The sequence below is a fragment of the Rattus rattus genome, chromosome 11 (genome assembly GCF_011064425.1).
Source record: "Rattus rattus isolate New Zealand chromosome 11, Rrattus_CSIRO_v1, whole genome shotgun sequence".
NCBI lineage: Eukaryota > Metazoa > Chordata > Mammalia > Rodentia > Muridae > Rattus > Rattus rattus.
The window spans coordinates 97,703,245-97,721,125 of NC_046164.1; the positions used below are offsets into that span (position 1 = coordinate 97,703,245).

A 17,881-nucleotide genomic window follows, 5' to 3' on the forward strand; every position below is an offset into this window, starting at 1 on the left:
AAAATTCTCAGCTGGGGAATATCAGATGGCTGAGAAGCACCTAAAGAAATGCTCAACAGCCTTAGTTAACATCAGGGAAATGCAAATCAAAACAACCTTGAGATTCCACCTCACACCAGTCAGAATAACTAATATCAAAAACTCAGGCAATAACAGATGCTGATGAGGATGTGGAGAAAGAGGAACATTCCTCCATTGTTGGTGTGATTGCAAGCTGGTACAACCACTGTGGAAATCAGTCTGGAGGTTCCTCAGAAAACTGAACATTGCACTACCTGAGGATCCAGGTCTACCTCTCCTAGGCATATACCCAAAAGATGCTCTAATGTACAACAAAGACACTTGCTCCACTATGTTCATAGCACCCTTGTTTATAATAGCCAGAAGCTGGAAAGAACCCAGATGCCCTTCGACAGAGGAATGGATACAGAAAATGTGGTACATCTACACAATGAAGTACTACTCAGCTATCAAAAACAATGACTTCATGAAATTAATAGGCAAATGGATTGAACTAGAAAATATCATCCTGAGTGAGGTAACCCAATCACAGAAAAACACACATGGCATGTACTCACTTCTAAGTGGATATTAGCCCAAAAGCTCAAATTACCCAAGATACAATCCATAGACCACATGAAGCTTAAGAAGGAGGACAAAGTGTGGATGCTTTACTCCTTCTCAAAAGGGGGAACAAAAATATTCATAGGAGGGGATATGGAGGCAAAGTTTGGAGCAGAGCTGATGGAACAGCCATTCAGAGCCTTCCCTACATGGGTATACAGGCCATATATATACAGCCACGAAAACTAGATAAGACTGATGAAGTTAAGAAGTGCATGCTGATAGGAGCCAGATATAGCTGTCTCCTGAGAGGCGTAGCAAGAACATGGCAAATACAGAGGCGAATGCTAGCGGCAAAACATTGAACTGAGAAAGGGGTCCTTGTTGGAGGAATTAGAGAAAGGATTGACAGAGCTGAAGGAGTCTGCAACCCCATAAGAACAACAATGCCAACCAAACAGAGCTCCCAGGGACTAAACCACTACCCGAAGACTACATGGACTGAACCATGGCTCCAGCTGCATATGTAGCAGAGGGTGGCCTTGTTAGGCACCAATGGAAGGAGAAGCCTTTGGTCCTACCAAGGCTGTTCACCCCCCCACCACAGTCTAAGGGAATGTCGGGGATGGGGGGCAGGAAGAGGAGGCAGTTGGGGAGGGGAACACCCTTATAGAAGAAGGGGGAGGGGATAGGGGCTTATGCCCAGGAAACTGGGAAAAGGAGTAACATTTAAAATGTAAATAAAAAATATCTAACAAAAAATAATATAAAAAGAAAAGAAAAAGAAAGAAAACCAAATGATAAAAATTCCTATGTGTAGTGCACAAAGAGGTCTCCTACAATAGAGGGTATCTGTTGATCAAAAGTGCCAGGGACATACGCATATTTCCACTATTCATAACACACAAGTAGGACTTTTTTTTTTTTTTAAAGGAGTAAGCGCTACATCAATAACACTTATAAACCAGAGTGCTCTTTGCTCAACATACCACCCTGCAGATAAAGGATCTGCGGAACTAGGTAGATCCGGCCCTCAGTCACCGTTCTGGACCTAGACCTAAGTGATTATTGTGGTCATTCCCAAAGGTCATGTCAGAATATACTCATTCTCTGCACAAAAGATCACTGTGCAGACGGAAAAAAAGAAAGAAAGAAAAATGCTTTAATCACTGAGCAAGGCTCAGTACAGAACTAAGTCCTGTGCCAGACAGGTCTATACTGCCTTTCCGGGAAAAGAGAACAAAAATCCCCCAAATAACCAAACCATTCAGAAAATTAGAAATACACTCTAAGAGAATAAACCAGTCAGCTACAGCTTTTAGATCATCTAATTTTTTGGACACTCCACCAAAACCACACTGTAAGATTAAAATGTTCCCCACATAGGCATTTGAGGTGAGCAAGGGAGTAGGTCCCGTTCTAATGTATTCTAGTGCAATGGCTGCCCTCAGTCCTTATGGGGGCAATAAAGGCAGATCTTAAAATCCTTGCCTCAGTTAACTAGGTATATTTAAATGAGATTGATGATGTCTGCAGTACAGGGATGTGTGACACTTCTCGAAACCAGCACACCTGTCCTAAGTTTAGTCATACACTGACTATATGGTGTGTGGGACATCCAACATTCTCAGCAGTCCCTGTGGCTGTGCCAAGCTTAAGGCATCTCAAGAGCAACAGCAAAACAAGAGACATAGAACCAGGGGGACTTGGCACACAGCCAGGTAGAAAGCTACACATCTTTCCTCAGATTTAGCCTAGGCTTTACCATGGTTCTGCCAATCAATTATATTAACTTGCCCTTTAAAAGTGAAAGCAAGACTAGGGCAGTGGCTAATATCTATAATTTAATTTGAAGTTGGTTCCAGGCTGGTTTAAACTACAGTATGGCACTGTCTCACTCACATATGTTACATACATAACAAAAAAAGCAGGTATAACAGATTCCATCAATTCTCTGGCTGAAGGAACAGTCTCAGATGATGTCTGTTTCAAGGCAAACATCAGGGTGATACAAGGAAAGCCATGTGTAGTGGGTGCTTCTCTCCTCCACACACTGGCTCCCTTCGAAGCACAACTGCTCTGTGTTGACCTTGGAACACGGATTCATCTTTGAGTGAGTAGGTGTATAGTTATTTGTGTCCACCTGACACTAGGAAGAAGTGTTTTTCCTAACATGGGTGCTTAAGGCTGACAGAATCTAAGCAATATAGTTTAGGGGTGTCCTTTTTTAAGATTTATTTGCCAGATCATATTATAAGGTTTACAGTCTTGTTACTGGACACGAATGCCTTTTATTGCAAAAGATCTAAGATGTCTGTCGCACTTCTTTGAACATATACCTATATGTTCACCTACAAGATGTTCGTAATGAGTTAGACTATTCTGTCCTGGTCCCTGGCCCTCAGGTCCCTATATTCTCTTGTGGATGCTCCTCCTCCCATTTGGGGGTCCAAGGAAATTTATTCTAGTAAACTAGAGAGGACTGAATTCCACTGTAGTTCTCTGGCAGATAGGATGTGTTCGTGAATTCACACATATGGAGTTTGCTACATGCTTTTCCCCAGCTAGCTTGCAGAGAGACTACATTTTATTGGTTAACTTCAGTTTTCAAAGTTTGTTTATGCATTTATCAGGGAGGGGAATCATGAGATTATCACCCCATGTTAAAACTTGGTCTTTGATAGGCAGAGTCTCACTTAGCCTAAATTCTGTTTTTAAGGTCTTAATGAAGAAGAAATATGGAAGGAAAAATCTGTTTTTCTAAAACGTTTTATCTACTTTTATTATGTTTATAGGTGTCTTCTCTGCAGCTGTAACGTGCTGGCAGCGCATGCAGAAGTCAAGGAAGGGGTCAGACTTCCTGGAACTGGAGTTTCAGGAACTCACAATTTCAGTTGTGAGTCTAAGGGAACATGAATCCTCTGGAAGAGCAAACCAGTTGCTCTTAACCAACAAGCATCTCTCTAGCTCATATACCCCTGGTTTTCAATCTATAGAGACGGTTTTAGTATTTAGTAAGTTATTTCCTACCACAGTGTTTAAATGTACCTTATTTCAAAGAGTTAAGACATAGCAGTTGTTTGCAAGATATATGCTCTGAATTTTAACTTAAAATGAAATGGGCACATGTAGCTAATTTAAATATAGCCCTAGTCTACAATACCCTAAAACGTAGATGAATGGACAATCTAAACTGCTGGTGATATACATGGCTCCCCCAGTGGGCCGACAGGAGCATGGCGCCCTAACCCATAACCACAGACACCTAACAGACTTCTAGCTTCCCTGATTTCAAGATTCAATTGCTTTGCTCCGTTGCTGGCTGGCTACTGTGGGAAGCCACAGAGGATGACTGAAGGGGAACTTACCTCTTGACAATCTTGCAGGAACTTCTGTAGATCACGGTTGTCCTTTAACCTCATCAAAAGTTCACTGGCTGCTTCTCGATTCTTTCTGTGCCTGTCAAAAGAATTAAATAATTTAAAAATAATTAGATGTAGAATTTACAAGCTGATTTCTTCCCTGGGTTTTTATGTGTATGGAGAAGTGTTTGCTTACAGTTTGGAAGTATTTGACAGAGGCAAAAATGGAGAAATTTTAGCATCCTCCAAATGGGTAAGCCACAGGAAGTGCAAAAGAGACCCAAATGTCTGTCAAAAACATACAATAGGCTAATGACAGTCACTGCACGCATTTAAATGAATCTAATTCTAGAAGAGAAGATCTGAGTGTGCACTGTGCACAAGACCCTGTTATTGACAATGTAAAAAAAATGGAAATTCATTTCTTTAGAAACTCATACAAGGTTAAAAAAATACACATAGTATGCAATTCTTGGGGGGCCAGAGAGGCGGCCTATTAGTTAATAGCACTGAAATAAGTAAATAATAAAAATTAGTCATGCAGTTATCTCTCTCTCTCTCTCTCTCTCTCTCTCTCTCTCTCTCTCTCTCTCTCTCTCTCTCTCTTTTTAAGAGCAGGCCTTGAACTCACAAAGGCCTGTCTCTGTCTTCTGAGTACTAGAATTTAAAAAAAGTATGTACTACCACACCCAGCTTGACAATCCTTAAGGAATATTTTCTTGATAAGTTCTTATCTTGGGAAGTCATCACACCAAACACCACGAAAGAAAAAGTTCAGCCCTGTGGGGTCACATGCTTATTCAGTTCTACTCTTGATGGGGCAGCTAAGATTTTAAGTAAAATCCCAAAACCTTAAGACAAAGAACAAACAAACAAACAAACAAACAAACAAACAAACAAACCAAAAAACTACAAAAACCAAAGTCCCAAACCTGTGAGATTTGGAAGTTGTTGCTAACTTGTTGCTAAGTAGTTGGTGGTATGAGAAGCAGGTGCTCAGTTCGAATCCTAACCTGCTGGCAAATATCTTTCTCGTGCCATAGGCACAAGTCTGAGAAACTGGACCAGCAGCGAATCTTAGCAAAGGGCTACTAATGCAACGACGGCTGCTGCTTAGTGGTAAAGATCAACAAGTATGCACAAAGACAAGTCCTCAGGCTCCTAGTAACCCTTGCAAGAAAGCCTGGCTACCTTGAGGGTGTGAAGTGGAGGGCTAAAGTGGGGGATAAAGTGGAAAGATCAGTATACAAGCTGGAGGTGTAGGTCAGCTGGTGGAGTACTTGCTTACCCAGATGCAGGACACCCTGTTTATTCCTTAGCAACACACAAGATGGCAAGGTGGTGCATGCCTGTAATCTCAATACTACTACGCCATAGGCAGGGAATCAGAAGTTCAAGGTTCAGTCGGAGGCTCACAGGAAGAGCTGGGCCTCCACTGTGATTCGCAAAGCAGTTCTTTGCTGCATGAGCCTCGGGAACAGGAATGTCCTCCATTCCTGCGAGCAGTACAAGTGAGTAAGAAAAGTTCAGGATATACAAAGTGCTGAGTGCAAAGTCCATCAGAAGAAGGACGCCCTCACTGCGTGCTGACAATGCAATTCACAGCAGTCCCTGACATTTCAGCCATCATCCACCAAGGACCTGAAGAAACCGCTCCCCATTCCAGGGCTATAATATCAGAAACAGCTGGGCAATGGTGGCGTGCACCTTTAATCCTAGCACTTGGGAAGCAGAGCAGGTTACAAGACAGCCAGGGCCTGAGAAATCCTGCCTTCAAAAAACAAACAAACAACACCACCCAAACAAACAAAAAAAAGAAAAGAAAAGAAAAAAAAAAAAAAGGAAAGAAAGGATAAAATGTTGGATAAAAGGGGCTCAGTGGTTAAGAGCACTGACTGCTCTTCCAGGAGTCCTGAGTTCAATTCCCAGCAACCACATGGTGGCTCACAACCATCTGCAACGGGATCTGATGCCCTCCTCTTTGTGTCTGAATACAGTGTGTGTACTCATATATATAAAATAAGTAAATCTTTAAAAAATGTTGGATAGACTTTTGTTCTTAGTTGAAAGGGTTCCTGCAGGTTCCCATGGACAAAGGGATCTTAACACTTAAAAGTAGGACGATATTCTGCCTTTGCTATTCTTTATTAGAAACCACAAACTAAAGCAAGACATCAATGAACTTGAGCTGAAGGAATAATCATCTAGAAATGTTCATTGGGAAGGAATGTCAAGAACACTTCTAAACAGCCCTTATCCTCAAATTCCAGCTACTTACAGGGGAATTTAATAAGCAAATCTGCACGTGGAAGATCATTTAAGCTGCACATAGTGGTAAAATGCAATAGTCTTCTCCTAATCACAGGTCTTGAAAAAAAAAAAAGAAACTCATTCCCTTCCTTGAAGCATCCTATGCAAATGCCACAAAAGCAGAGACTGCCATTGGTAGTACCAGAATGTGCATTCTGATGCTCACTGAAATAAAAGAATGACAACTTCCTCCTTAACAGAGAAAACCAGCAGGCAGAATCTGAATGCACTTCTTATGTAGCGAAGTCTCAGGAATGCAGATTTCTGTGCTTAAGAATGTTTCACTGACAGTAATATTATGAAGGAGGTCCAAGTCCAAAGACACTGCTGAGTGTGGGCATGGGGGTGAGCCTGGCCTTTACGGAGTACACTCTCAGATAAAACTGACCCTGACGCCTTGTATGGAGGCCTTGTACATGCCTGTGTTCCCATGACGAGGAAGGGATTGCTGTGAGTCTGAGGTCAGCCTGGGCTTAAGAGTAAGATTGTGTCACAAAACAGAGATAGTTCCCATTTCTGAAAGGTTTCCTGGTGACATGTGGGACTCACGAAAGGAAAACTTAGAAATGCCCTCAAATTAGGGTCATGGATGAAGTAAGAGGGAAGGGAGCAGGAAGAAGCTTCTCAAGTGACTGTTTCTTTGGTCAGCAAGGTGCCCTGTGCAGTGATGTCCTCCACTTCCTTCCACCTCTCACCATTGTCCCGTGGCTGTGACACAGCTTTCTAAGTTTGAACGAAGGCATGAAATGACCTGGTGACACTAACCCGTGGGAGATGGTGAATTGGCTGGGTTCTATGTCAACCTGACATGGCATACAGTGATTTAGGAAGAGGAACGAGGTCGAGAGCCATGCAGATGATGGAGGCTTGCCTACTGGAATTTCGGAGGGAAACAAAGATTTTATTTGGTCCATTTATGTGATATTTACAGATTAATAATCTGTAGAAATCAGTGGGCTGGCTCAGTGGGTAAAACATCTGTTGCCAAGTGTGATGACTTAAATTCAATCTGCGGGGCTTACATGGTAGAAGAGAACTGGCTGCTGCAAGTTCTGTCTCCATCCACATAAGCACCCTCAAAAATGGAAAAAACTTTTAAAATATTTCATTTAAAAAAAATCTCTGGAAATGAACCCTCCATTTTGCTGGGACAAACAAAATCTGGGAAGTGTTTTCTTAAGGTCAGCTGTGGTTAAGAGCTGGCTGTGGCTGCCACTTAAGCAGATAGGGGGACTTGGTACTGTGAGGGTCATCCCAGGTGGTACTGCTGGTTTTGAAGGCCTGAAGTAGTTAGTCAGGGACAGCAGCTGAGGTTCGGCACCACGACAGGTCACTGGTGAAGGTGCAGTAGCATAGGAAACCCTGGTTGAAGGGGTCACGGGGTCACGGAGAGGAGTGGAGGTCTGGCACCACATGTGAGAGTATATGAGGAGAGCCCAGAAGAGGCTATTGGTTCAGCCTAGTTTCAGTGGAGACCCAAGCCTTCTGGAGATGCCAATATCCAGGGAACCACCAGCCGGGGAGGCAGAAGCAGATGTGGGGTGGAGCTGACTTGAGCACTTGACAAGCTGTGTGCAGTGGTTGGCTGCAAGACCTGTTGAAACCCAGCAATCATGAGTGGGTCCCAGAAGTCTGACACTGAGCTTCCGAGAACTACGGGGACTTTGATTTCACTGTGACCTTTGGTTCTTCCTTCTTTAATTAATAAAACATGTAAGCATTTTTGATTTGAAAAAAGCCACAGTTGAAAGTCTGTGGACTTTCACAGGGACTTTGAAATTAAATAAAAATGGATATTTTAAAGAGAGAATGGATATTTTAGAGCGGCTTGACCTTTGAAGAGACTGTAGATGTTTTAAAGAAATTGAACCTTTAAGTGTTTGAATATTTAAAGACTGTGGGACTTTTGATATTATATTGTTTTATATTGTCATATTAATATTAGCATGGCATTTTGAAGACCACAAGAGAGCTTATGGTTTAATAAATGGTGTGTTTGTGTGTCAAGTTAGAAGGGTGTCAAGTGGGCTGGCTAGTTTTTAATGTTACCTTGGTGCTTGACACAGGCTCGCTAAGTCATTTGGAAAGAAAGAACACCATCAGACTGACCCGTGGGCAAGCTGATGGCACACATTCTTGATTGATGATTGATGTGGGAGGGCCCAGTTCAGTATGGGCAGTGACACCCCTGGACGGGTATCCTTGGGTGCTTTAAGAAAGCAGACTTGAGGAGCCATGAGGAGCAAATCAGTAAGCAGCACCCCTCCCTGGCTTGGCTCCAGTTCCTGCTTTGACTCCTTGCCCCAACTTCTCTGGAGATGGACAACAAGCTGTAAGCTGAAAATAAGCCATTTCCTTCCCAAGTTGCTTTTGGTCATGGCAATTTGTCACAGTGGTCAGGACCCTGACTGCATCAGAGGAATGTTTGTATCAAGCTGGTTAAAGGTTCATGCTGTACTACCCTGTGTCTGGACACTGCTGCGTCTTCCTTTTGGACAGGAAGGAGGCTCCCTCCCGTTTTCAGACCCCCACGGAGGGTTTGGAGCTCTGATGTCACCTGCGCTCACATTTTCTCAGCGTGCATATGCTATAAGTTTACATTCCACAAGAAGGCTTTGTCGAAGTGCCTTTGCGCAAGAAAGAGCTGAAGGTTTAGATATTTATTTATCGTGTGTCTCTTCAGCCCCTGGAACTCCCAGCTCTGTCCACAAAAACCCTTGTGCTTTGGTTTTAAATCCAGAGGCCTTCAGGGATAAAGAAGTGAAAGAAGTGATACTAGAATCCGGTTTATATCAGCTCTTAAGAAAACAGATGGCTGCAGAGTCAACATGGGAGCCCTCTCCTCCCATTTTTTGTTTAGCCATAGTAAAGATGTTCTTCTTCCTTTTCGAACCTGAGAAGTCCTAGCTGGGTGTGGCAGTACTTGCCTCCTTCCCCACACAGGGTTTCTCGGTGTAGCCATGGCTATCCTGGAACTTGTTCTGTAGACTCAGAGAAAATCTCAGCACTCAGGAAGCAGAGGATGGCAGATCTCGAGTTTGAGACTAATCTACAGAGCAAGTTCTAGGATAACCAAGGACACACAGAGAAATGCTTTCCTGAAATGCAAAAAACAACCCTGAGATATCCTAAGGAAGCGGTCAAGTCCAGAAGCCACCTCTCCAGAGCCACCAGCTTCCAACAGCACTACCCCGCCGTAGCACAGGGAAACACATCAACAAGCCCAGGAGGTAGCAAGCCAGAGGCACGTCTGTCCAAATGCACACGTCTAAGAGCCACTTCTGCCTTACGGAAAGCAGTATCTGAACCTCGAGTGGAGAAACAAGGCACTCTACACTCACAAAATGAGACAACATTACAAAACAAGGAATTCTTTTTTTTTTCTTAAATATTAGGAACTAGAGGATCTTTGGTTCTCATACTCACTTAATGATTTTGATAAAAATTTTGTTTGTTTTTAAAAGCAACACACACAAAATTATAGTAAAAGTTATACTTTATCTTATAGATGCACCCTTAGAATATATGCGAGTTCCAACTTAAGTGCAAGAAAATTGGAACTGCTAAATCCGGCAACTGTAACTTGTCTTATTTTAGGTTGGATTCCCTGGAGACCCTTTTAGATGTGGAAAGCAGGAGACTGTGGCCATAAGCAGCTCTTTTGAACTGCATGGAGACAGATAAGAGCCATGATATCAGCCTCAAATGAAGACCTTAAATTCTGCCTACACTGCAGGCAAAAGGGAACTGTTACAGCAGAGGCTAATGGCTGCCTACCTGACTCAGCCCACAGTACAGCTCAACAACAGACTCTCGTCAGTGCAGCTCAACAACAGACTGCTCGGACCTCCTACTCTAACCAGTACAGGGAAGGACTCAGATACAGGACACACAGACCTTTAAAAACTAGGGACACAAGCTTTTAGGTGACAGGAGGAGAACGAGGAGATGAAGCCCAGCTGTCCAGTGTTGGAGAGTGCCCTAGACTAGGAGAACATGTCTCTTTCTATCACTGTGGGGAGTGCAGGTGGAGCCTGTGACAGCATCAGGCAGGCCCATGTTCTAGTGAAGGGCAGATGCGGTTTCTCCATAGCGCTCTTCAGTGCTCAGGACAAGGAAGTCTCACCTTCCTCCTTTCCTTTCTCCTACAGGTGCCTGAAGAGCGTCACATGGATGAAGGAGACTATGGCCCGGGCTAAGAAAACTCTGGCTTTCAAGGTCCCCTCAGGTGAGCCACATGACAACTCGGCAAGAGTGCAGCTTACGGAGGATGGCTGCTCAGCACACGGGCTTCCCGGCCTTCTTTTGAGGACATCTATAAACGCTTCACAAGAATCACACTCAGGGAGCCGTGTATGAGTCCCTCACTTGCTGGGTGGGTGGGCTGATACAATTGTGATAACCACCCATATACTGCTCACTGGGAAGCCCAAGCACACTGTCCCAATGACATTCAAAACACCTCACCTGTCATCAATAGAGTCCACCTTCTCCTGGATGCGGTCGGAGTTGATATTCCCATCGCTCACCAGCCTCCGGCCAGTCTCCACAACAGCATTGATCTTCTCCTCATTGGCATCCATGGTGGTCATGAAGTCCTCCTGCTTCTTAATGGCTGCTTCAGCTCCTTCCAGGGTGGTGGGCATTTCAGTATGAGCCAAAACATACTCCTAAAAAAAAAAATCCAGAATGACATTACGTGTCAACAAAGAAATTACAAGTACTTTTTTACTGTGCTTCTACTCCACAAAATAATTTATCTGACAGAAAACACACACACCCCGAGGACAATCCTTCAGTCTCTCCATTTCCCTAAGTGGTAAATGTGATATAAATAGGTTTCCCACAACAAGCAAAGTGCTGTGTGTCGGCTAGAAGGGCCCTCTCAGGTCCACAGAAGCAGCAGCGGTCCCTCTGCAGTCTCTCTTAGGAGAGACTGTAACACTGACTGGCGGCCATCTGCAGCTGCTTTTACTACTGCCATCTTTGCTTTGTATCCTTGGGTGAAGTTCCTAGAAAAAAAATCCCCCCAAACTTGCTCACTGTATTCTTTAAATCGGGCCCGCACCCCACAGAACGTTGCCTAACTAAATGAGGAGTTAGAGAGACCTCACCAGTAATTACAACAGAACCACACTTTGGAAGGCAAAACAGCTTCCTCAGAAATGTTCAATTCTAGGTCTTTACATCAGGAGGGGTTTCAATGTCATGAAGAGTTGGGGCGAGGGGCGTCTGTTTCACAATAATACATCTAACTTCATATAGGCATGGCTTAAGCCTGCTGCTTAGCCAAAAGTTTCCAACACCAGCCAGGGCCTGTTTCGACAGGATGGAAGCCAAGGCTATGCGGACATTACCTGGTTATTAAGGAAAGCTTCAGCTTGCTTCGTGTCCCTAAGGAACTGCTGGTAGGCATGGGACTGGGAGAGGAGATTTTGCCTGTTCTCCCACATTTTGTGGAGCTCGTTCCAGCCGGTGTCCAAGGCCTGCAACCGCTGCCGCAGAAACATGTACTGGGCATCAGTCTGTCCCTGCGTGACCATCTCGCCCATGTCCCGCATCTTCTGGTAGTCTTCCTCGTAATTGTCGATCTCGTTTTTGATGTTCTCGTGCTGTGTGAGGAGCTTCTCTGCCTCAGTCAGGGTATTGGGCATGTCCTCTGAGGCAATGGCAGTCTGGGTCCTGGACAGCCAAGACTGGAAGTCATCCAAGTCCCGCAGGAACTGCTGCAGCTTGCTGGCCTCTCCCAGCGAGGCTTCTCGGTTCTTCAGGGTCGTCTTCATCTCCTCCCACACGTCACTGATCTCAGCCAGCCGAGACAGGATGGCTTGAGCCTGGTCAGGGTGCTCGGACTCGAGCTTCTCGGCTTCCTTCTGCAGGTCACTCAGCTTCGCCTCGATGGCTACCAAGTCTCGTTCCATGCCGGTGAGCTTGCGCTGCAGGGCCATGACACCTGCCAGGTCATTGCCAAGGTCTTGGGTCGACTCAATGACCTTGGTCTTCTCCCGGATCCAGGATTTGGTTTCATTGCACTCAAGGTGGTAGTTCTGGATGCTCAGGGCGGACAGAAGAGCATCCTTCTTCCTGTCCACCAGTTCTCTGAACTGACTCCACCTGCGAACAGAGACAGCGGCATGAGAAGGAACACGGACTGCGTGGTGGATCCTGAGATGAGGAACCAAGAGTCGAAACTGCCTCACTTTTTTCTTTTCCATCCCTCTTCAACTTGCTGTTTTTACTTGTGTGTTTTTAAATCATGTCACCCAGTAAATGTCAATCAAATGGCTCAGTGCAATGTACTTTACAGTTAGGACACATCTGTCCCACAGGGTCTAGTAATTCCTGCCTCCTGTACTCATCATATACATCTCAGGTCTGTTCTGGAGGAATATTTCCCCAAACCAAAGACTGATGGGACACTTTTGAATATGTCTGCTCCACAGAAAGACTGAGGTTTTCTTCAGCAAATCAAGCTTCATTACAGAACCCTACTCTAGACTTCAACTTAAGGGGATAACACAGGTTCTATCTTGCTGTCTGTCTCCCACCATACTGGGGTACAGGTCACCAAGGCTCTAATTTTAATTTGGGGAGAAGTTAGGTACTGGATGACTTTGACTCAAGTCCTGTAACCTCACCCTAAAAGATGCTTTTTGCAAAACATGGATGAGAATACTTGGAAAAGCAGATGCCAGTGTCATGACATCCATGCTAGAAGGCCAGTGAACCTGTGCAGGAAAACTCCTGACAGCAAATGTGGGCAAGCACCCCCACCCTCGCCCTCACCCCCACCCTCACTCTCGTCCTCACCCTCGCCACACTGCTGATACCATGCATACCTCGTGTTGAGTTTGTCCTGCTGAGCTCTGATTTCCTTTTCACTGGGGTGGCCACTGTGCATCAGCTGCCGTGCGATCTGGTTCACCACAGCAACCCGGGAAGCCTGGTTGTTCATTTCTGGTTCTAGGCTCTCAAATCTGAGAAAAGCAATTCAAAAGGGTAGTGACTTCAATGGCTTATGTCTCAGTCCATAGCCTCAGCACCCAGGCAGTAACACTCACCTGTGCTGGATGACTTCCAGGTCCTCCAGCTTCTCTGGGATCTGCATGTTGTTGAGCCACTGCTCCTTCTCGTCGATCCAGAGCTCACAGGCATCAGCCTCACTGAACATCTTGTACAGAGCCAGGGTATCCTGCAGAGCTTGCTTCCTTAGCCGTGTTAACTCCGCCACCTCCTTGTAACGCTCCTCAATTCCTGCCAGCCGGCCCTTCACATCTGGAGACTCTGCGTGTGCTTGAGGAAGAGCACCGGCTTGCTCATGCAGTGTGTCAATAGTGGGTCTGTAGTTGGAGATCTCTTCTGCCACATCTTTATGCTTCTTGACCAGAGACTGTGTGGAATACTCATCATGGCCTACATCGTTGCTGGAGACAATCTTGAGTATATCTAACATCCAAGCGTCGATGTCATCAGCATCAGCCTGGAACTGGTGCAGCAATGAGGCCTCCTCTAGGCGCTTCTTCCTAATGGCTGAGAGCTGTTCCAGGTTGGCCCACTGCTCTCGAATGTAACTGATTCTCTCACGGATCTTTTCTGATCCAAAGTGTTCCTCTGCAATCATGTCTTCACCTTCTTTAATGGCCTGCTCAAAATGGCCACTACGGCCACTCATCTCATCCTCAAATGCCCTGTGCTTGCTCAGCAGGCGCATGACACTAGTCAGGTCTTTCCCATAGTCATCAGAGGACAGGATCTTCTCCTTCTCCCGTATCCAGCCTTCCTCTTCCGCCATCTCCCAGAAGAACTTCCAGAGGCGACGGGACTCTTCCAGGCGAGCCCTACGCTCAGCTGCCAGCTGACAGAGTTCTTGATAGCAGAATTCCATGTGGGCCACACGGTCTCGGATTACCTGGGGGTCGCATGGCTTGTAGCCTGTTTTAACACCAAAGAAAGAACACTGAGTCTCCAATAGTCTCCTGCTCATTTGCAGACAGTGAGCTATACTCCGTGTTCTAGCTTGACTCCAGTCTAAGCAGTGTCATGTAAAAAGTAACAGGACACTTCCTGAGATCCTGACTAGAGCAGGAAGAAGGGACTGTGACAGGCACTGCTCTTTTGGCCCAACTGTAGACAAAGAGCTCACTTATAAATCAAGAAAGCACACGTACCACATAGAAGCAAGGCCCAGTCCTTCTCGACATCCTCAACAGCATGTGACTAGGGGTCAAAGCTGCGAGGTGCCAGAGCGACCACAGGAGGCTGCTAGTACACATCTTCAGTGAACATGGGCTGCAAACATTTTCACTGCCAGATGCCAGAGCTCTCAAAACTTGATAGCATTTGAGTATTTAAGGAAAATATGTGTCTTATTTCAGAAAAGGACAGTGCTGAAATATTAAAAACAAAACACTGCACTGACACATTATGACCTGGAGGCAAACAGTCCTCCCAGAAACCTGAAATGGTGCAGTAACTTACAGGTCCCATCACCACACACCATGTTTGTAGTTCATGAAGATATATTTCCGTTGTTGAGGTGATAACGCCTAGAGCAGTCCATTCTTACCTTCCCCATCTGTTGCGAACTTCTGGGCAGAGGCATTCACACCTCTCACACGTTCTGCTTGGATTGCAATGTCTGCTTCAACCAGGGCGTGCTTCTGTAACAAGTCTTCAACACCGAGCAAGTGTTTGCCATAGTCCTGAGACAGCAATAGCACCTGTGCACAAACGGGACAGAAAGGACACCCGTGAATACAACTGACTCCAGTGTGTCAGCGTCTTTGGACGAGCAGATTTAGCATCCTGGCCGACCTTTCCTCTGATCTGTCACTGGCCAACTTGGGCAAGACCATCCAAGTAAGTCAGAACACAACAAACGTAAAGCCTAGATCAGGAGAGACACAATGAACTAAGGACCATGTGTCTTGGCAAAAGCAAATAAAATTCACATTAAAAAATACAGAATAAAAGGGGGGGAGGGTCCCTCTTAAGGGCCTTTATGCTAATTATATAATCAATAGGAAAATCTACTTATCTTGGCATCTACTTGTATGCCAACAAGGAGACCATGGTCAGGTAAACATCACCATTTTGAACTCACTGAAATTTTCTTGTTCTTCATTCAACTTGCAAATTTTTCTCCCATCTACCAATCCACAACACCCTCACATAAAATTTCTATTTCATTCTTGACAATTCTCAGGAAACTATGTTACCCTGAATTATAGTGCATATTATGATTCATAAAGTGAAAATCACCTTTGATATAATTTATGAATACTTCTATTTTAAGAGGTCAAAGATCAAACCTAGTAGCATTTGTACATGTGGGGCAATAGCAGAGAGAAACTGAATCATCAGCTGACCTTGTCTCTCTGTCACCATAGCTCAAAAGGCAAGGACGGGTAAAGACTGACATCCAGGGGCAGAGTTCTCTTACATAAGAAACACAGTGTTCTGAGAGAAAAGAGGATGGACTAAACATTCTCTTCTGTTCTTAGGGACAAAACCCTTCAAGCTCAGAAACTGCTCAATAAAGATGGTGTCCTATGGTCTGCATCAAAAGAAACCAGCAGGCACAGGGCTGTGACACAATGGCTGACTTTAGGCTCAGAAGTGCAGGGATAGAGGAGAAAGCACAAAGCAGCACCACAGCCATTACCATTCAGCCCCACAGCAACCTGTACATATCTTAGCACAACCCCAGCTTCTGAGAGCCACAAGGCAAGCGTAAGTATTGGCTCCATAAAAAGACGAAGAAGTTGGTTTGAAGAGGAGAAGTGATACGGCAACAAGATCTGAATTCTGGCTTCCTGGCTCCTGGCCGCACCACCACCCTCCCATCTGCATACATGATCCTAGAACAGTATCACCGCTACTCAGACCACTAAACACACTAACAATGAAAAGGAAAATCACAACGACTCTCTACATTGGTATGCACTTAACAGTGATCGAAATCACGGCAACAGATCTGGACTATATAAAGCGGTCTTTTTCACAACTTTTCCATGCCGCTCATCTCATTTAGGTCGTGAGCTATAAAAGCACTGTGGTCTCAGTCTGGCTTTGCAAAAGAGCGCAGTAGACAAAGGGGACCAGTGCGTGACTAGTGCCACCACAAAGAAAAGGTGTGACTGAATCAGCTCTGGCCTCCCTGCTTTCTTTCGGTCAAACGTTACCTTCATTTCATCCATCCAGTCCATAATATAAAGCATTTCCTGGAATATCTTTTGCAGTCCCAGGTTCATCTCAAGACGCTGCCTCCTGGCCCTGAGCAGTTCCAGCAAGTACTCCCAGAGGCGGATGACATTGTCCTTCCTCGCTGTGATACGCTTGATGTCATGATAGTTCTCTGCTTCAAGCTCCCTGGCCACAGCCACCACAGCCTGCACTCGTTCTTCATATGCAGCAATGTCAGTCTCAATGGCCTCATGTTTTTTGGTGGCGGCCTCGACTGCGGGGAGGTCAAATCCAAAGTTGTCCTACAGAGACAGAGAACAAAAAGAAACATAAGTCACCTAAACGGGGGTAGGGTGGGGAGATGGCGGGCCTGGGGTGGGTAACACAGACGTAAGCTGACTCTGCCTTTTGAGTCTCCTATGCCACTAGTTTCTCACTGCCCTAGGACCTTACAAACTTCTGGCTGAGTTCAGATGTGTTCCTAACAGTATATCAGCAGCTTCTCACGTTACAGAGGACCGACCACCTGACTTAAGATACTGAAGTTGTAGGACTTCGTCAGGCCAAGGGAAAGTAAGTTGGCTCTTGTATTTCATGACCAGTGTCATGCCCTGAGAGGACAGTTGGTCAAACGCTGAGGGACAAGCATGAGGGGAACTTTTAAAGCTTACAGGAATGTGAATGATTCATAGTGACAGGCTCTGAACAAACTGCTGGAGCTCCTTCCAAGTCTATGACAAGTTAGACAAACAGACAAGAAAGTGTATCAGAAATTTTAAACATCCTCTTTGTGCAAAGGGAAGTGACCGGCTGGTCAGCAACTTCACAATACTGGATAGTAAGTGCTATCCTGAGCTCCAAGGCCTCTTGGGGAGGGCTAATGCTTCTTGGCTACCTCAGAAAACCTTGCATTAGTAATTTAGACAGAACCTGAGAGACAAGACGCTGGTTTTCGCTCAGCCATGTCTCTCTCATAGCTGCCTTGCGATCGAATCTGCGGGCAAGTTGTTCCAGTTTTTCCTGCCGTATGAGCTCATTCCGCAGAGCCAGTTCTCTCTCATGTTCTGCTTTTTCCAGTCTTTCCCAGGCCTGCAGAAGTTAAAAACAAAAAACAAAAAAACAAACGAACAAACAAAAAAACATGGTTTCCGGCAACATTTAAGGAGCTGTCCTTGACTACAGCAACAGCTAGTATTTGTCCAAAGGATCACAGGACTTGAAAGGGAAATCCCATTTCCACCCTTGAGAAAAAGATCTTTTTCTCCCTCAGCATAGCCTCATGGGAACACCCTCTTGTCAAAGCTCAAAGATTCTGCCATAAATTTGGAAACAAACACTTTCTGGTTAAGGGGCAACACAATATCTTCTAAGTAGCTCTCATCACATAAAAGAAATAAACTCACTTTCCTTATGGCAAATATATTAGGAATCTCTCGTTCACTCCACCCAGAGCCATATTT

General features: G+C 45.0%; 1 protein-coding gene across 3 annotated transcripts in view; it reads right to left on the reverse strand.

Moving 5' to 3' along the window:
• Sptbn1 (spectrin beta, non-erythrocytic 1) overlaps positions 1-17,881 on the reverse strand; it is a 172,283-nt gene that overhangs the window by 28,385 nt on the left and 126,017 nt on the right. For all 3 annotated transcript variants that reach the window (XM_032917109.1, XM_032917110.1, XM_032917111.1), the window contains 8 exons: positions 17,352-17,510; positions 16,421-16,723; positions 14,803-14,956; positions 13,298-14,168; positions 13,076-13,213; positions 11,594-12,350; positions 10,704-10,906; positions 3,933-4,023 (listed from right to left, as the gene is read on the reverse strand). In XM_032917109.1, the coding sequence (XP_032773000.1) occupies positions 3,933-4,023; positions 10,704-10,906; positions 11,594-12,350; positions 13,076-13,213; positions 13,298-14,168; positions 14,803-14,956; positions 16,421-16,723; positions 17,352-17,510 (2,676 nt within the window). The remainder of the gene's footprint in view (positions 1-3,932; positions 4,024-10,703; positions 10,907-11,593; positions 12,351-13,075; positions 13,214-13,297; positions 14,169-14,802; positions 14,957-16,420; positions 16,724-17,351; positions 17,511-17,881) is intronic.